Below are 21,386 nucleotides of genomic sequence, written 5' to 3' on the forward strand. Positions count from 1 at the left end.
ACCACAGGACTCCTTCTTCAAACCACAACACTTCATCACTAACCTTCACTCACACCTTTCTGCCCCTAACACACCCCTCTCACTAGACACCACAAATGCTGTCTACATCATCACATGCAATAAATGTCACTTACAGTATATAGGAGAAACAGGTCACTCAATCAAAACCAGACTCAAACAGCATCTATACACCATTTCTAGGAACTCACGCACCACCCATATAGTTACACATTTCCAGCAACACAGCACTGCACACCTTGGCATTTGTGGTCTCGAGAGCAACCCCGGCTGGACCCGAGCACAGAGGCAACGAGCAGAACGGAGCTGGATAAATAAACTTCACACTTTCTTCCCCCTTGGTCTCAATTAATCCACTCCTCTGTTTCCTTCTGTTTCTCAATAAAGCTACATCTTTCCTTCCCCTTTTCTCCCAGGTCCTGTCCTATTTATTTATTTATTTATATATATATATATATATAAAATCTGTTATTTATCCCTTATTACTTCCCCCCCCCCTCTTTTTAGTCCATTAAGTTCTCCACACCAGTTCACCCCATCTTTTCCACTCCCCCTAGACTAACCCAGGACTTTTCACTTTACACAATTTAGATGTCTTTACCTTTTATTTCTGCAGTGTCGTGGTTTCTTTCATGAATTTTACACTTTTGATTTTTAGCACTTATAGCACTTTTTGATTTCTAGCACTTATAGCACTTTTCCTGGTCTTAGTCTATCCCTTACTCCCAGCCCCAATTTTTGCACTTGCTTTATTCTTTTTCTTTTAGCCCCATTCCCTAGTTTTAACCCCGCCCAGCTGCTTGGCCCAAACCCCAACCCCTATCCCTAAACCCAACCCCCACCCCTTAACCTAACCCCCATTCCTAAACCTAACCCTTATCCCCCACCCCTTGGCTACATTCCAACCCCAGCCCCTTAACCTAACCCCAACCCTTAGGCCAACCCCAGCCCCTATCCCTAAACCCAACCCCTACTCCTAAATCTAACCCCCATCCCTAAACCTCCAATCCCCACCCCTTAACCTAACCCCCATCCCTCAACCTAACCCCCATCCCTCAACCTAACCCCCATCCCTCAACCTAACCCCCATCCCTCAACCTAACCTCCAGCCCCCCACCCCTTATCCTAGCCACCCCCTATCCTAGCCCTTCATGAGTTGTTTATTTATTTATTTATTTATTTTTCTTCTTTACTTATTTTCATATTTTATTTATAGACAGTTGACCTTTTCATACCCTATTCCCTTCCTTGTTGGTGTGGTTGGATCCAATCGGCCAGTGCACTCACAGTCACCCACTCCACCAAAGATCATGTTCCCCTAACCTAACCCTACACCCACTAACACCCACCCTACTGACACTCTCCCGGTCTCCCCTACCCTTACACCACCCAAAAACAGACCCACCATACAGGTTACAGCCCTTGTCACTCACACTTATAACAGTCAGCCCACAATCACCCAACGCCCTAACACGGCCACCACTAACACCACCCAGGCTAACCACCTCATAACACATTTGGTTCCACAGGATATAACACCATGTCTCTCTCCACCAGGTTCCACCCAAGTGGGAGGGGTAGACCCAGGACAGTCCAAACCATCAAGGGTGATGATGAGCAAGGGAAACAAAAAAGCTAACCAGCTTACAAAACCCAATGCTGAGCCCTCCACCTCCACAGGTGTAGAACTGTCTGGGGCTCCTACTCCCTCCCCCCTACCTCTACACAAACCCTCACCTACACCACACTCTACACAACCCCTGTCCCCTAGGCCCCCTCTTCTTCGGACTCCTACAGTCCCACTTCTCTCTCTCCCCCTCTTCTCTCCTACCTATCACAAATGGTCCAACAATAGACTTCAGGAGTGGCACATCAGACCTAACAAACCCATATTATTCATAGGCGATTCCAATCTGGCCCGTATTCCCCCTCATCCATATCCCAACATACAGATAGACAGCTACCCAGGTGCCACAGCCAACCACATGAACCGTTTACTGGAGAAAACTTCCCCACAAGAAGCCGTTGAGCTGTTAGTCCTGTCGGTGGGTACTAACAACAGAGAGCACAATGCTAAGGCCACCACCAACAAACAACTTCACAAAATGTTTAAGTTGGCCACCAAAGTTTTCCCCAACGCCAACATTTATGTCCCGGTCATCAACTTTTCCCCCTCTATTCACCCACACTACAAGTACAATCTCACCGAGATTAACCGCTACATCACCACCCACCTCCCCCACCTCCAACCACTTCCAGCAGATCAATTTTCCACCACACTTGATCACATCCACTGGACCCCAGAAGTAGCTTCCAAAATCCTCCACTTCTGGTGCTCACAACTAAATTTAACGTTTCACAGACCCTAAATCAGGACACACCCTCACACACCCTGAATCACACTTCACCTCACACTGACTCCCTCATCCTTAACTTGTCCAAGTCCCTTATTCTCTCCCCTGTACAAACTGCACTTCTAGAAAAAGGTCTTTCTTTTATTCCTACACCTACCAGCCAGGACCGGGAGGGACTGCGAAGGGACATCCATGGTTATCATAGACGCTTGAAATTACATGATCATTTTAAACACAAACCCCACCGTGAGCCCGTCCCCTTCACTCTCCCCTCCACCTGGGAACCTGACTCTTCCCAGGTGGATGGGAGACTACGTACCCTTATTAGACAAGATCTCCATTCCCTGTCCACCTATCTCTCCCGCCCTTTTGACTCCAGCCACCCCAACATCTCCCCAGCAGAAAAAAGAGCAATTTTCCAACTTTGCCACAACCCAAACATCATCATTAAACCAGCCGACAAGGGTTCCAAAATAGTTATTCTAGACACTCACCAATACCTCCTAGAAGCCAACAGGCAACTTTCCAACCCACTCCATTACAAACCCATCACTCAATCCCTTCAACCCAAAGCACAAGAAAAAGTTCGCAATCTGGTCCTCTCACTATATACCAATCATTCCATAACCAAAAAACAATTTGATTTCCTGATCGGACCAGACCAACCCAGACCCCGTGCCTTTTATCTTCTCCCCAAAATCCACAAGCCACCTGACTCATGGACAATTCCCTTCGCAGTCCCTCCTGGTAGACCTATAGTGTCAGATTGTAGTTCCACCACTTACAACATTTCTTTTTTCATAGATCACTTTCTTAATCCCCTCTCCACTAAACACCCCACATACATACAAGACACATATGATTTCATACATAAAATCCGGCCCATGGCAGTTCCCAACCATACTTACCTGTTCACCATCGATGTTGACAGTCTCTATACAAACATAGACACCATCTCAGGCCTTCAAGCAGTACAGCACAAGTTTACTCAATTTCCAGATCCCACACGCCCAGACAATACTTTACTTCAACTTTTAGAAATCTGCTTAACCCATAACGACTTTGAATTCGACGACAAACTGTTTTTACAAATCCATGGAACTGCCATGGGCCAGAGATTCGCCCCCGCATATGCCAACATCTTTATGAGCGAGTGGGAGCAAGAAGCCTTAGCCAAATGTCCCCTGAAACCCCTCTTTTTCTATCGCTTCCTGGATGATATCATCGGCGCCTGGACTCACACACTAGACCAATTCACTGACTTTATGAACATACTCAACACGCACCACACTACAATTAAACTGAAATCCACAATTGACCTTCACTCAGTCAATTTCCTGGACACTACACTTTTTCTTACACCATCCACTCCAACACATAGTTCCCTCAGTACTAAAATTTTCTTCAAACCCACTGATACGCACGCACTTTTGCATAAATCCAGTTACCATCCCAAACACACTTTCCGAGGCATCATTAAATCTCAAATCATTCGTTTCCACCGTATCTGCACTTTTCCCACAGACCTCCAGGAAGCGATAGAAATTCTCTTTAGAGCCCTCCGCCCCCGTGGATACTCAAAAAGATTTTTAAGGAAAATTAAAACAGACACCCTGACCCTTCTTGCTCCCACTCGCTCAGACACTAATTCTCCTCCCACCATAATGGCCCCCCCCAACCCCACTCCCGACCCCAACCCCACTGCCACACCTTTCATTCCACTAGTCACTACCTTTTCACAACCCACCACACATTTGCACCACACTCTCAAACAACACTTCACTCACTTTCAGTCCTCCCACACTCACTTCCAACATCACAGACTCATCTCAGCCTTCCGTAAAAACAAAAACCTTCAAGACCTCCTCATTAGATCACGTTTCTCTAGGAAGCCCCCACTTAAGCCATCACCACAGGACTCCTTCTTCAAACCACAACACTTCATCACTAACCTTCACTCACACCTTTCTGCCCCTAACACACCCCTCTCACTAGACACCACAAATGCTGTCTACATCATCACATGCAATAAATGTCACTTACAGTATATAGGAGAAACAGGTCACTCAATCAAAACCAGACTCAAACAACATCTATACACCATTTCTAGGAACTCACGCACCACCCATATAGTTACACATTTCCAGCAACACAGCACTGCACACCTTGGCATTTGTGGTCTCGAGAGCAACCCCGGCTGGACCCGAGCACAGAGGCAACGAGCAGAACGGAGCTGGATAAATAAACTTCACACTTTCTTCCCCCTTGGTCTCAATTAATCCACTCCTCTGTTTCCTTCTGTTTCTCAATAAAGCTACATCTTTCCTTCCCCTTTTCTCCCAGGTCCTGTCCTATTTATTTATTTATTTATATATATATAAAATCTGTTATTTATCCCTTATTACTTTGTATTACTTTTCCCCCCCCCTCTTTTTAGTCCATTAAGTTCTCCACCCCAGTTCACCCCATCTTTTCCACTCCCCCTAGACTAACCCAGGACTTTTACTTTTTATTATTCATTTTCACTTTACACAATTTAGATGTCTTTACCTTTTATTTCTGCAGTGTCGTGGTTTCTTTCATGAATTTTACACTTTTGATTTTTAGCACTTATAGCACTTTTTGATTTCTAGCACTTATAGCACTTTTCCTGGTCTTAGTCTATCCCTTACTCCCAGCCCCAATTTTTGCACTTGCTTTATTCTTTTTCTTTTAGCCCCATTCCCTAGTTTTAACCCCGCCCAGCTGCTTGGCCCAAACCCCAACCCCTATCCCTAAACCCAACCCCCACCCCTTAACCTAACCCCCATTCCTAAACCTAACCCTTATCCCCCACCCCTTAACCTAACCCCCAGCCACTTGGCTACATTCCAACCCCAGCCCCTTAACCTAACCCCAACCCTTAGGCCAACCCCAGCCCCTATCCCTAAACCCAACCCCTACTCCTAAATCTAACCCCCATCCCTAAACCTCCAATCCCCACCCCTTAACCTAACCCCCATCCCTCAACCTAACCCCCATCCCTCAACCTAACCTCCAGCCCCCCACCCCTTATCCTAGCCACCCCCTATCCTAACCCTTCATGAGTTGTTTGTTTATTTATTTATTTATTTTTCTTCTTTACTTATTTTCATATTTTATTTATAGACAGTTGACCTTTTCATACCCTATTCCCTTCCTTGTTGGTGTGGTTGGATCCAATCGGCCAGTGCACTCACAGTCACCCACTCCACCAAAGATCATGTTCCCCTAACCTAACCCAGCCAGTGCCATTGGATCCACCACACTTTCTTCTTTTCTCCATATCAACCTTTCACATACCGTAGCTCCAGCCGGGGCTGCTCTCCTCCCACCGACAGGTTGGTCCTCCTCTGGCCCGGCCACACCCGGGTCTTGAACCCAGCACATCAGACTCCCAGCCCACTGCCCTAACCACTCTCCCATGGGGGCACTGGCTATTGCAATTTGATTTCTGTTTCTTTTCTTTTTTTCTTTACCCCCTCAAAAATGCAAAAATTTGGAGTGACTCTACTGGGATTTGAACCTGCCACCCTCCAGCCAAGGGGCAGATGCTTTCCCCCTACTCTACTGAGTCTCCTTTATTCTTTGATTTTAAACCCTTTTATTCTTTGTTTAGACTTTCTACTACTAGAAAGATTAGCTCCTTCTAAGAAAAACTCCTCCGTGCCCTTCCCTGGTGGGACTCGAGCCTGTGACTCTGGGGTCCAGGAGCGAGTTCCCTACCACTACACCAGGGAACCTCCCCTTTACTCTGTTTTACTCTCTCCATATTAGTCAAACATACCCTAACATCTTTTACTTAGTATTTCACTTTAGGTCCTCTCTTTTATCTTCTAACCCTTTTTCACCTTCTTACTACTTTTATTTATTTTATTTATTTAAAACCTATTTATAAATGCTACTTGCACAGTTGGTCAGACGGGCCTCGAACCTGTGCCCTTCTCCCTTCCAGTCTGGCCTCTTAGCCATTACACCCCTGAGGACCTCTTAAGTAGAGCCTTTACACTCTACCTCAACTTCACTTTTTACACTTAGAACTACAATTCCCAACCACCTTAGCTTCCCTCCATTTGCAGACCAATTTCAAATGCCCCAATCACAGACAGCCACATACTCTCATTTAGATTGACTCACACTACATCCAACCAACACCCTTCTTCCCAGAAACAAACCCCTTCCTCTTCCTAACTCCCCCCCTCATTTCTAACTGAAATACCAAACACACCAGCACTAGGCACTTTCTCCTCTGATGCAGGATTAGTTATCCGAAACGTCAGGAGTTTTCCAAGGAGCAACACGGTATTTCTGCTTTTATTCCTTACTAGTTAATCCAATTGGTTTTAAATTATTTGAAATAAAGATTGGCTTTTAAATTTTAACAAACACTGTAAGAGGACTACCCTATCCACCTGCCTGACCACATGGATTAGCATGCTAGCACATATCTGGACTGTTTGCTATACACCTGGCTGTCAAGACTGTGCTCTCTTTCATGAACTTGGACTGCAACCTCACTCTTTTGGAGGTAACCTGAGCAATCTACCATCTGGAACACTACTCTGTGGATCTTTAACATCAAACCCAACACAAGCATGAGGTATGCGAACCTAGGTCTGCGCTACAGGTAAGGGCTTTTATCTTTTCAGTTGTTTGTTTTTAGTATTGGTTAATTTCTGTAAGGTTGGCTTTTACCGTTTTGCTCCTTTCTAGCCAGCTGCCCCCATTCCTTTTCCCCCCCCTCCAACATATTTGCCCCCCCCATTTTTTATTTTTGGTTTTTTGGTTTTGTTTTCTTTCTTTTCTTCTCCCTACACTACACAACTCCATACATTGACTTCCATACATTCACTTCCACTCACTCACTACATTACACATACAACATGGCCTCATTCAACAGACCCTACACACGTCCTCTCACACAACCTCCAGATCCCCTCACCCGACAACAATCCAAACACTACTTCAAACTGATTCAAGTCACTCACCACCAACACATAATTTCACATGCACTTCAGACAGGCCTCTTCCCCACAGGTATGACCAGACAAGTAGCCAAACTTACACAATTCATTAAACCAGCACTACCCACTCAACATACACGCACACTACTCAACCAGAACACATCAGACTGGATGCAACACAACATGGACATCCTTCTGGAACACTATAACACACAACTTACACTACTGACTTCCACCCCTTCCCCTTTCAATACACTGGCATTTCAGATTGCCAGTGGCTGGGCCAGAAAGAGGTACCATACTCGCCTGTCACCCACTACCTTACAGACAGTTCAACGGCTTCTCAACCCTCAGTCTTCCCCCCACACAACACCAACACACCCCACCCCCCCTCACCAGACTACTACCCCCACTCCTAGGGACCCCCCCACACCCACTCACTCTTCTGACCCCTCTTTTCTCACTGAATTCCCTCCTCTTCCTGCACCCACTAGGGCCCCTACTCCCCCTCCTAAACAGGACTTGGGAGTTATGCCACATCCCACACTTACACTTACCACCCCATCCATCCCTTCACTCTCCACTTCCATTGACTTACAGCAGGTCACTTTTACCATCAACACACCTGACCTGACAGATACACTCTCAGATACTGATGACCATCAACACCCACCCAACACCACACACACCACTCAGAACGCACAACACCGCACCAAAAATCCCCCCACTACTCCCACACCCATAGACACTTCTCCCATTGACACCCCAAACCCTCTTACTAACCCTAACCCTACACCCACTAACACCCACCCTACTGACACTCTCCCGGTCTCCCCTACCCTTACACCACCCAAAAACAGACCCACCATACAGGTTACAGCCCTTGTCACTCACACTTATAACAGTCAGCCCACAATCACCCAACGCCCTAACACGGCCACCACTAACACCACCCAGGCTAACCACCTCATAACACATTTGGTTCCACAGGATATAACACCATGTCTCTCTCCACCAGGTTCCACCCAAGTGGGAGGGGTAGACCCAGGACAGTCCAAACCATCAAGGGTGATGATGAGCAAGGGAAACAAAAAAGCTAACCAGCTTACAAAACCCAATGCTGAGCCCTCCACCTCCACAGGTGTAGAACTGTCTGGGGCTCCTACTCCCTCCCCCCTACCTCTACACAAACCCTCACCTACACCACACTCTACACAACCCCTGTCCCCTAGGCCCCCTCTTCTTCGGACTCCTACAGTCCCACTTCTCTCTCTCCCCCTCTTCTCTCCTACTTATCACAAATGGTCCAACAATAGACTTCAGGAGTGGCACATCAGACCTAACAAACCCATATTATTCATAGGCGATTCCAATCTGGCCCGTATTCCCCCTCATCCATATCCCAACATACAGATAGACAGCTACCCAGGTGCCACAGCCAACCACATGAACCGTTTACTGGAGAAAACTTCCCCACAAGAAGCCGTTGAGCTGTTAGTCCTGTCGGTGGGTACTAACAACAGAGAGCACAATGCTAAGGCCACCACCAACAAACAACTTCACAAAATGTTTAAGTTGGCCACCAAAGTTTTCCCCAACGCCAACATTTATGTCCCGGTCATCAACTTTTCCCCCTCTATTCACCCACACTACAAGTACAATCTCACCGAGATTAACCGCTACATCACCACCCACCTCCCCCACCTCCAACCACTTCCAGCAGATCAATTTTCCACCACACTTGATCACATCCACTGGACCCCAGAAGTAGCTTCCAAAATCCTCCACTTCTGGTGCTCACAACTAAATTTAACGTTTCACAGACCCTAAATCAGGACACACCCTCACACACCCTGAATCACACTTCACCTCACACTGACTCCCTCATCCTTAACTTGTCCAAGTCCCTTATTCTCTCCCCTGTACAAACTGCACTTCTAGAAAAAGGTCTTTCTTTTATTCCCACACCTACCAGCCAGGACCGGGAGGGACTGCGAAGGGACATCCATGGTTATCATAGACGCTTGAAATTACATGATCATTTTAAACACAAACCCCACCGTGAGCCCGTCCCCTTCACTCTCCCCTCCACCTGGGAACCTGACTCTTCCCAGGTGGATGGGAGACTACGTACCCTTATTAGACAAGATCTCCATTCCCTGTCCACCTATCTCTCCCGCCCTTTTGACTCCAGCCACCCCAACATCTCCCCAGCAGAAAAAAGAGCAATTTTCCAACTTTGCCACAACCCAAACATCATCATTAAACCAGCCGACAAGGGTTCCAAAATAGTTATTCTAGACACTCACCAATACCTCCTAGAAGCCAACAGGCAACTTTCCAACCCACTCCATTACAAACCCATCACTCAATCCCTTCAACCCAAAGCACAAGAAAAAGTTCGCAATCTGGTCCTCTCACTATATACCAATCATTCCATAACCAAAAAACAATTTGATTTCCTGATCGGACCAGACCAACCCAGACCCCGCGCCTTTTATCTTCTCCCCAAAATCCACAAGCCACCTGACTCATGGACAATTCCCTTCGCAGTCCCTCCTGGTAGACCTATAGTGTCAGATTGTAGTTCCACCACTTACAACATTTCTTTTTTCATAGATCACTTTCTTAATCCCCTCTCCACTAAACACCCCACATACATACAAGACACATATGATTTCATACATAAAATCCGGCCCATGGCAGTTCCCAACCATACTTACCTGTTCACCATCGATGTTGACAGTCTCTATACAAACATAGACACCATCTCAGGCCTTCAAGCAGTACAGCACAAGTTTACTCAATTTCCAGATCCCACACGCCCGGACAATACTTTACTTCAACTTTTAGAAATCTGCTTAACCCATAACGACTTTGAATTCGACGACAAACTGTTTTTACAAATCCATGGAACTGCCATGGGCCAGAGATTCGCCCCCGCATATGCCAACATCTTTATGAGCGAGTGGGAGCAAGAAGCCTTAGCCAAATGTCCCCTGAAACCCCTCTTTTTCTATCGCTTCCTGGATGATATCATCGGCGCCTGGACTCACACACTAGACCAATTCACTGACTTTATGAACATACTCAACACGCACCACACTACAATTAAACTGAAATCCACAATTGACCTTCACTCAGTCAATTTCCTGGACACTACACTTTTTCTTACACCATCCACTCCAACACATAGTTCCCTCAGTACTAAAATTTTCTTCAAACCCACTGATACGCACGCACTTTTGCATAAATCCAGTTACCATCCCAAACACACTTTCCGAGGCATCATTAAATCTCAAATCATTCGTTTCCACCGTATCTGCACTTTTCCCACAGACCTCCAGGAAGCGATAGAAATTCTCTTTAGAGCCCTCCGCCCCCGTGGATACTCAAAAAGATTTTTAAGGAAAATTAAAACCGACACCCTGACCCTTCTTGCTCCCACTCGCTCAGACACTAATTCTCCTCCCACCATAATGGCCCCCCCCAACCCCACTCCTGACCCCAACCCCACTGCCACACCTTTCATTCCACTAGTCACTACCTTTTCACAACCCACCACACATTTGCACCACACTCTCAAACAACACTTCACTCACTTTCAGTCCTCCCACACTCACTTCCAACATCACAGACTCATCTCAGCCTTCCGTAAAAACAAAAACCTTCAAGACCTCCTCATTAGATCACGTTTCTCTAGGAAGCCCCCACTCAAGCCATCACCACAGGACTCCTTCTTCAAACCACAACACTTCATCACTAACCTTCACTCACACCTTTCTGCCCCTAACACACCCCTCTCACTAGACACCACAAATGCTGTCTACATCATCACATGCAATAAATGTCACTTACAGTATATAGGAGAAACAGGTCACTCAATCAAAACCAGACTCAAACAACATCTATACACCATTTCTAGGAACTCACGCACCACCCATATAGTTACACATTTCCAGCAACACAGCACTGCACACCTTGGCATTTGTGGTCTCGAGAGCAACCCCGGCTGGACCCGAGCACAGAGGCAACGAGCAGAACGGAGCTGGATAAATAAACTTCACACTTTCTTCCCCCTTGGTCTCAATTAATCCACTCCTCTGTTTCCTTCTGTTTCTCAATAAAGCTACATCTTTCCTTCCCCTTTTCTCCCAGGTCCTGTCCTATTTATTTATTTAATTATATATATATATATATAAAATCTGTTATTTATCCCTTATTACTTTGTATTACTTTCCCCCCCCTCTTTTTAGTCCATTAAGTTCTCCACCCCAGTTCACCCCATCTTTTCCACTCCCCCTAGACTAACCCAGGACTTTTACTTTTTATTATTCATTTTCACTTTACACAATTTAGATGTCTTTACCTTTTATTTCTGCAGTGTCGTGGTTTCTTTCATGAATTTTACACTTTTGATTTTTAGCACTTATAGCACTTTTTGATTTCTAGCACTTATAGCACTTTTCCTGGTCTTAGTCTATCCCTTACTCCCAGCCCCAATTTTTGCACTTGCTTTATTCTTTTTCTTTTAGCCCCATTCCCTAGTTTTAACCCCGCCCAGCTGCTTGGCCCAAACCCCAACCCCTATCCCTAAACCCAACCCCCACCCCTTAACCTAACCCCCATTCCTAAACCTAACCCTTATCCCCCACCCCTTGGCTACATTCCAACCCCAGCCCCTTAACCTAACCCCAACCCTTAGGCCAACCCCAGCCCCTATCCCTAAACCCAACCCCTACTCCTAAATCTAACCCCCATCCCTAAACCTCCAATCCCCACCCCTTAACCTAACCCCCATCCCTCAACCTAACCCCCATCCCTCAACCTAACCTCCAGCCCCCCACCCCTTATCCTAGCCACCCCCTATCCTAACCCTTCATGAGTTGTTTATTTATTTATTTATTTATTTTTCTTCTTTACTTATTTTCATATTTTATTTATAGACAGTTGACCTTTTTATACCCTATTCCCTTCCTTGTTGGTGTGGTTGGATCCAATCGGCCAGTGCACTCACAGTCACCCACTCCACCAAAGATCATGTTCCCCTAACCTAACCCTAACCCTCAGCCACTTGGCTACATTCCAACCCCAGCCCCTTAACCTAACCCTAACCCCTAACCCAACCCTTAGGCCAACCCCAGCCCCTATCCCTAAACCCAACCCCCACCCCCATTCCTAAACCTAACCCCCATCCCTAAACCTCCAACCCCCACCCCTTAACCTAACCTCCAGCCCCCCACCCCTTATCCTAGCCAGCCCCTTATCCTAACCCTTCATGAGTTGTTTGTTTGTTTATTTATTTTCCTTCTTTTCTAATTTACCTATTTCTTTATTAAATAATTTTCATATTCATATTATTTTATTTATAGACAGTTGACCTTTTCATACCCTATTCCCCTCCTTGTTGGTGTGGTTGGATCCAATCGGCCAGTGCACTCACAGTCACCCACTCCACCAAATATCATTTTCCCCTAACCTAACCCCACCTTCCAACACCACACACTCATCTCCGCATATAGACGCAATAAAAACCTCAAAGACCTCCTCAGACGCACCACCTTCACCCGTCACTTACAACCACCACCCCCTAAAGAAAACTTACACTTCACCCCTCACCTATTCATCACCAATATTCATAGTCACTGTTCTGCACCCACCAATCCACTAAACTTAGACACTCCCAATTTAGTATATGTTATCACCTGCACTCACTGTCACATGTTGTACATCGGGGAAACTGGACATACACTGAGGCATACGCCTCAAACAACATCTGCACAACATACATAAAAATACACTCAACACTTATCTCGTCACACATTTCCAGACGCACAACATCACACATTTGAAGGTCTGTGGCCTTGAAGGGAACCCAGGCTGGACAATTTTACAGAGGAAAAGAGCAGAGAGATTGTGGATTTTAAAACTTCAAACACTACACCCACAAGGTCTTAATGAAAGTTTTAAACCACTCTGTGTCTTTTTTACAAGCTCCTCTCTTTTATTTTATTTCCTTTTAACTTTTATTTTATTCTGTTTTATTTATTTTAATTGACTTTTAGATGGGATTAGTGGGGCGGGGACAACTGGCCAGTGCATAATGGTCCAAACAACCACTCACCAAAGCAAATTTTAATTCTAATTTCCTAACCCTAGGAAATTAACAATGTCCTCTTTTTGCCAGACGATGCAGACACCTGGCCTACAGATTCTTTGTAAGATGGTGCTGGGATTATTTAGGGAAAAAGGTCTGAGTTGTTGTTGCGGCTTGTGTTGTCCTGGGGATCCGAAGGGACAAAACACATTTGTTGGCTGTGATGATTCTATTACATTGCTCATTGATTGCGCTGGGCCATAGGTGGAGCCATCAGGTGTTATTGTGGAGATGTCACTTTCATCCTCCTCCTCCTCTTGATCAACCTGAGGTCTTCTAGCTGGCCTTGTAGCAGGCCCCCATGCCCATGGTGTATCCGAAGTACTTGTATCAACACTCATACTTTTCATGAAGTATTCTGTTTGGGTACCTAAAGTAAATAAATTACTGTCAAGTTACAAGATACTAATAGTACACAGGACATTCACTATCTCACACAAAACTGTACTGGCACAATGGAAACAAAAATATTTTAGTGACTGTGGCACAACTAGCACAACAATAAAAGTTATATCACAAACCTTTGCTTCTAACGTGATGACCTAATGTAGGCTAGAAAGCTGTGTAGCCCGACATGAGGATGTGCTCTGGAAGACATACAAAACACTAAGTAAACAGCAAGTAATCAAACAAAACATCATTGTAGGCCTACAAAGGCCAATGTAATAATGGCAAGAAGACAAATTAGACTGAAGTGTAAATACCTGAGCTCTAGTGATAGCAACTTAGCCGAATAGTGCACGGGTATTGTGTCTACACCAGGCACGTAACTGAAGCATTTCCGTTCGCGTTGTGTCTTCTGCAACAATTAGCTTCCAATAGGCCTAATCAATGGAAGTAGCTACACCTGGCGCGTTAGTGGCCTGTAGGCCATGTTCAAAAAAATAGACCATTCCGCTATTGGATTTTACCAGAACCCTTTCTATTAGACATTCTCTGATTTCACATGTCGCGAACAGAACAAGTTACGTGCCTGGTGTAGCTTTCTGTAATATAGGCTAGCCTAAGCCTAGCTTGTGCCCTTTTCATGTATGCTAACGTGAAGAATATGAACATGCTATTTTGTAACAGTCATTAGGTCAGTTGGAAAAGTTTGTTTGTACTTACAGCCTGTGAGCTGGTGGTCGATCGTCGTGACGGTACAGATCCAGGTTTTCAGAAGATCGATGCAAAACCACTTTCTAACTGTAGGAGTGTGGTCGAAATGATTGGAACACAGAACTAATGTTGCACTATACTTCGGTGGTGGTGTTCCAACGATAAATTCCAACCATTTCTTCCTCAACTCTTCTTTCTAAGGCAAGACATGCAACATTGATATGTTATTGCCACAAATAACACAGGCACAAATTTGTTCCGCCATGTTAGCAACTTGCTGTCAGCTCCTACTAGCTGCAGAGAGACAATCTCCTGGCTGCAAAATCTTCCTGTCTTCCTGTGGGCAGTCACAAACCAAGGTGGGCGAGGCCATGAATAATTGTTTTCCCTGTGGCGTCACAGGGAAGGGCTCTTTCTGATTTGCTTGTTTTTCCGTGTATTTTCCTTCATTGGCTAATGCGGGCAATGGGGGTAGAAGATCATTTTCACGTGCAGCATGCATATGCAACTTGGAGTGAGCTATAGTATTTCGAAAAGAACAAGTATTAAACGGTTTCTCGGTGAATGAGACCTTTAAGTGAACCTTCGGTGCATTTCACCATTGTCGGCAGGCGTGCCCAAGCATTCAATTAACAGTGTAGCTTTCTCTTAAGCAATAACCATGATGGTGTAGTGGTTAGTGAGGGCGTTTTTTGCACGGTAAGCCTAGCCCAGGCTGCTCAAATGTGGTTCGATTCCCGTTTGATTTAAGGTATTGTTTCAGATTGTATCTGTTTATGTTTTCTTACTTCATCATTAACCATACAGTTTCAACTAAACTCTCAGAATGGTCAAAAATCGAGAGTTTTTATAAGAAGTAACTTAGAGAACACTAGTGGCAGCAATAAGAATCTCTTTATTGTCACTTCATGTGGTCTCCGGTTACATGCTGCTATTCAAGCGTTAATTTTCAAGCGTCCCACTACTGCGACAATTTTTTTTTCCATTGTCGGAGTAGCGACACTTGACCTTTTTTTCAAATGTCTTGCCATTCCGACACGAGGTCATTAACAGTGGTGTAGCCAGGATTTTTCAACGGACTTTTGCGAAGTATAGGGTGGGCCTTTATTTTTTTATTCCAACATGGGCAGTATAGCCTAGGCCTACAGTAATCCCAACTTTAAACAACACAAACACGATTTCATCACAGCTCAGATGATTCATGGCAAAAAACAATAAAAGGCTACATTGATAAATAGCAGGGGCAACAGGATTGGATTCTATAATAGCCTACGCACAATAACTTCAACCGAAAGGTTAGTCGCGTCTCAAGGAGTCCAAGAGTGCGCCTCGCACACACCAGCTCCATTGAACAGTGTATTTTTCGTGTTTAAGAGCTAAAAAAGTTGATTAGAGAGTCACATTAGAAATGTCGGTTAGCCTAAATTATAGCCTATAGCGCGTGCATCTCAGAGGAAGAGATTTTGGAGAGAGATGATTTAACCTAGGTGATGATTATTTGTGTCTAGCGGTAATTAGACTTGAGTATGGATACCTACGAATTGTTTTGAATAAAAAAAGATAAGACAACAAATGAAATGTGACCCTGCAAGGCGAAACCAGTCGTTTTTGGTAAAATTTACAAAATTAAGTTATTGTACTCACACGAACGGCCATAAACTAAGCTTTCCAACAATATGTATATCGAGGGTATTGCAAATAGTATTGGGTATTGGATAGTCACCGACCCTTATTAGATGTGAATATCTGGAGGTAAGGATAGCCTTCAAGAAAGAAAGGTTATCGCAGTTGCTGTGAGATACGGCCCTTCTCCAGTTTCTCTCAAAATCAAAACACACCCAATTCACGCTTGGACTTTTCGATTATGTTTCTAAATGTTGGGACTGATGGACACTGAACTCGTTAGTTGTGAAGTGGTTTACTGTAAAATGGGCGTCGGAAATCCCGCCTGTCTTTGCACAATTCAATTATAGGGCCATGATAATGCATGCGTTACCCTAGTCGAGAGAAAGAAGACTAAATAAATATGCAGACATGTTATGTGCAATTCAACAACTGCACGCATGACATTATTGTGTAAACTGAGTTTATCCAACCTGCTGGCAAGCCAAAATGCGTTGCACATGGCTTTATCATTGTCCTCTAAAACAGGGGTCCCCAACCTTTTATGTACCATGGACCGGTTTGATTCCTATTTTTTTTTTTCACGGACCGGCGGGGGGGTTTGGGGGTTCCATATGTGTTGTGCATGCATTACTTGAAAAGAACTAGCTCCAGTTATGTATGAACAGTGAAGGTAACGATCTCTTGTGAAAAACGTGAACTTGAAGAAGTGAAAATTGAACAATATGAACTATGAATATTGAACAACTTAAAGCTACATCAATAAGTGTGAACATGCTTAACAAAATATAGGAACAAAACATGGGAACTAAACATGCATTACGAATATAATCAGTGGGAGCCCTGCTTGTTTCCCTGCAACAAGAAGCTTCCATCTGGGGGTGATGGAAGACAGTGACACCCTCAGTGTGTTTGAAATGTCCAGTCGATTGCGCAATTTGTCTAGTTGCAGTCATTGCCGAAAACCCGGCCTCACATAGATACGTGGTGGGAAACGTTTTCAGCGCTTTTACGGCTATCTCGGGATATTCTGCTTTGGTTTTGATCCAAAAACCCGCCAGAGAGGTTTCCTTATACACACACACACTCTTAAGACCACCGTCATTTGCAATTTCGATCAACTGCTCTTCCTCCTGCGCTGACAAGTTAGGACTATTCGGGATATTGACAAATGGGTTGCGGACCCACTCATTTGGTTTGCCGTGAATCTTTGAAGGATAGGAAGTAACGCTCAAACTCATTTGAGAGCGCAACAAGGTGATCACGCACCAGCTGCGAGAGAAAGGGCCCTGCCTCAGTCTCTCCCAAAACCCCCACTACTTTTTGGAACATATCAAATACACCCCGGTCCACTCGTCGTCCCTACAAATCAAGCTTGGCTTTAAATGCAGCGACTTTATCTGCCAGTTTAAAGACAGTCGTCATTCTCCCCTGGAGTGACAGGTTGAGGTCATTAAGCAACCCGAATATGTCACACAGGTAAGCGAGTTTTGACACCCAGTCCTCATCACTAAAATGGCATGTCTAAATAGAGGCATGTCGTAATAACGGTATGTCGTAATAGAGGGTTGTCGTAATAAAGGGTGAACCCTGTGGTCTCTCATCCAGTAATTGACCAAGGGCATGACTGCTTAGCTTTTGACAAAGACTGAACACAGATAACACAGCAAGCCACAAACTTTAAAGACTACATCTCCAATACGAAGCATTTGACAGATTTGTTTCACCCTAAACAGCTCTGAGGTGTCGGAATTGTTTCAAAGCTTCGGAACAATTCGGCACAATTGCTTTGAACGTTTCAGTGTTTCATAAAGCCTCACTTTGCCCATCCCTAGGTTTAAGGCTAAACAGAAAGTTACAAACACAAAACTAAAAAGCAAAACAGTTAGTCACCACAGCTATCAATGTTACAATCCTATCAACAATCCAACCGTGTAACAACCACAACCAACAATGCAACAGCCAACACCTGTCTGAAGCAGGAGAGGGGAAGATCTGTAGCGATGAAGGCAGCCAGGCTTTTATCCACTGCCTCGTTGTCTCTTCAGCCAATGGGAACAGTCTTCACCAATGGGCCAATCTTCTTCTCCATGTGACCTTAATTGGAAGGTACAGAGAGAACACAGCACAACATGCAACAGCATGCAACAAACCACAACCACAGTCCACACAAATACAATGCATGAATATAAAGTTTAACAATTTATGTAGTGTAGTGAACGAACAAACAAATATATACGTCTTAGGACGTAACACTACCCATAACCAAGAGGCATTTGGGTTACCTGTTTTAGAACAGGTCAAACAGAAAAAATAGTTCATGAACACTGTTTTTCAGAAAGCCTATGGTAGAGCAGAGGTATGTTGTAAGCTTCGTTCGGCTGTGTCGAGTTCATTGCCGCTGCCATTTCTGCTGACCACCAGGGGGGTATTCCAGAAAGCAGGTTTACTGGCTTAACTGGGTATGTTAACCCAGAGTTAGCGGTAAACCTGGGATTTCAGTTCCAGAGAGCTCAAAAATGATCAGGCTATGTAAGTAACTATGGTAACATAGGCTCTGAACTTAACCTGGTAGGGGGTAGGTTTTGTTCAGGTTATGTTCAATTATATTCAGTTATTTCAGTGCATGTTCAATCAGGCCGCTATTTTTACACTTGTCACACAATGGTGTTTCATTTTGACGAAGGTCCGATTGACAAAGAAGCACAAAATCATGTAATATTCATCCGTGCAATTTACCGTGAGAGGGCGATAAGACCACGACATCACATGAAAGCCTATCCATTCTTTTCCAAACGAGTGTTTCAAGAGCGCTAGACTTTTTCAGCTGAATCCTAAATATAGGCTACTTGAAAAGCATTCTCCATCCCTACATTACGCATGGTGGATTACAATAGAATAAATTAAATCTTTAATGTAGCTAGCCTACACCATAGTGGACATTTGTGTTTGGCTTACCAGACAGATGGACAAACAACATCTCAGACACATTAAAGATATAATTAAAACAAGTACAGTACAAAAAAGAGGAAACATAGCCTATAGAAAATTAATAAATAAGATTAAATATCTTAGGCCGGTTAGGCTATGCATTTTTCACTAAGTTTGGTTAAGAATGCTGATGGCATTTGGGATAAAATATTGGTTAAGTTTGGTTAAGAATGCTGATGGCATTTGGGATAAAATATTTTTTTAATAGGCTACACATGCTCTCCGACTGGGAGTTTTTGTAGTGTTGGAGACGCAGAGCATATCGGCAAGCTGTCAGTCGGTGCGTAAAGTTGGCCTTGCGCTAAAGCAGTTCCTGCGCAACTTCATTCGTTTTCCTGGACACAAACTCACGAGGATCATTAAAGTGTGTTTTCACCAACTGGCAGGTCAGCATCACTTATACAATTTTCCAAATGTGCACCGAAATGTGTCCAATAGGCTACCCATGCCTTTCGACATTCACCCTTCCGAAGATGGAGCGCAAAAGTTTAACTTGGCCCACAGCTGCAGAACCCGCGTAAAAATAGAAAATTACATTTGGGATTCTCAAAGAATTCTATGGCCCGCTCAATCTGTGACAAGGTAGGCTAGTTTAAGAAAGCATCATTCAAAGCAGTCAATAGGCCTACACGTGATGTCCAGTGAATTATTTAATTGTGCTTTTGACATTAAATAGGCTATCTTAAACATACGCATTTACACGGTCAGTTAGGCTATTCTCTGCCAAGCAAGGTCTCGGACGCAGGCGCTTAAGTATTACTCTTTTTTTTGTTATTACAGTTCTCTCCTCGTAAGCCTCGACTACTCCGCCTCTGAAAAATACAGTGCTCTTCCTTTCACCGGTTTCACTCGACTCTCAATAGATGATTAGAGGTGGGCATATCGATCCAAATATCGATAGTATCGATACCAACATTGGTATTGGCATCGGATCGATACCAGCGTGATGGGATCGATACTGTAATTTCTGTTCACTTCTAATCTAATCTAATTCTAATCTCTCAATTTGTTCAAAATGCATTGTTCCTGTTTCACCAAGGGCTAGCCTACAGTCATGCAAACACCATTTCTTTCACATATTGCATGCCCGCTTTGCAATGTTTTGTTGCTGAAATATTTGTAAATTATTAACAGTGGAAATCCTAAAATCATTAGTGGTCATGGAAAAGTATTTAGCATGTTTTATTCACGTCATAAATCATGACACACTGTTCTCCCCTACATAAAAGTATATAAACGGCTTTAGTTACAAATATCAGTATTGGTATCGGTATCGGCAATACTGGCCCTATATTTAATTGGTATCGGATCGAGACCAAATTTTACAGTATCGCACACCACTATAGATGATGCCTTTATAAGTTCGCCGTGAACGCGCACAACTCTAGGTTATCTAACACAGGGTTGATTGAACTAACTGGTAACCGGTGTTTTGGAACCAACAGCTCGGGTTTAGTCGCCACAGGTTCAGACAACCCAAAGGTTAAGTTTTAACTCGGTGTTTGTTAAACCTCCTTTCTGGAATACCCCTCCGATGTCACTGTGCACAACACAGTGCTTTAATGCTTCAGATCATTTTCGATACAATTGGGAAGAAGCTTCAAAGGCCTGACAAGGCTTCGTTCATCTATAGTTCATACCTATCGCAAAGATCATCTCGCTTCCAAAGGGACAACAACGGGCAATCCATGGAGCAGAAATTATTTGTAGTTTTACAACTATATCAGTAATTATGGTGTTCAAACTGTATCTGGAAATTTAGTTGAAAGGCTGTTTCTAAGTAATAGAGAATAACAACACACAGACGCAGCAATTACAGAAATTGTAGGCTTGCTACTTTCTTTTACCATCTATGGTTGCTGATTATCAGCACACAATAAACTGATTTAAGCTAATTCACTAACGTCAAGGGCATCATGGATGTGCCGTCCTCGATATGTCTACTTATATCCTGACGGCCAGCTAAACTTTTTCCCCACACCAAGACTCTGAAGATTAATTCTAGTTCCACAGGTTTATTGGAGTTAGAGAAAAGGTGAAACTGCAACATACAACAAAGCAAGGACAAATTAGCGCCATGCCATTCAACCTCGACTACACATGAATAAAGGCTCTACAAACATAAAATTACTTTTGAAAATGATGAATACCTCCACACAATCT

The 21,386-nt window shown here is 44.1% G+C and overlaps 1 protein-coding gene across 1 annotated transcript; it reads left to right on the plus strand.

The window, feature by feature from the left end:
• The first annotated feature begins 7,069 nt into the window (after positions 1–7,069).
• LOC121714198 (mucin-2-like) lies at positions 7,070–9,184 on the plus strand. Its single transcript, XM_042099423.1, has 2 exons — positions 7,070–8,118; positions 8,176–9,184. The coding sequence occupies exons 1-2, from the start codon at positions 7,274–7,276 to the stop codon at positions 9,182–9,184; spliced, it is 1,854 nt and encodes a 617-aa protein (XP_041955357.1). The 5' UTR covers positions 7,070–7,273.
• The last annotated feature ends 12,202 nt before the right edge of the window (positions 9,185–21,386 follow it).

The sequence above is a fragment of the Alosa sapidissima genome, chromosome 7, assembly GCF_018492685.1.
Source record: "Alosa sapidissima isolate fAloSap1 chromosome 7, fAloSap1.pri, whole genome shotgun sequence".
Lineage (NCBI taxonomy): Eukaryota > Metazoa > Chordata > Actinopteri > Clupeiformes > Clupeidae > Alosa > Alosa sapidissima.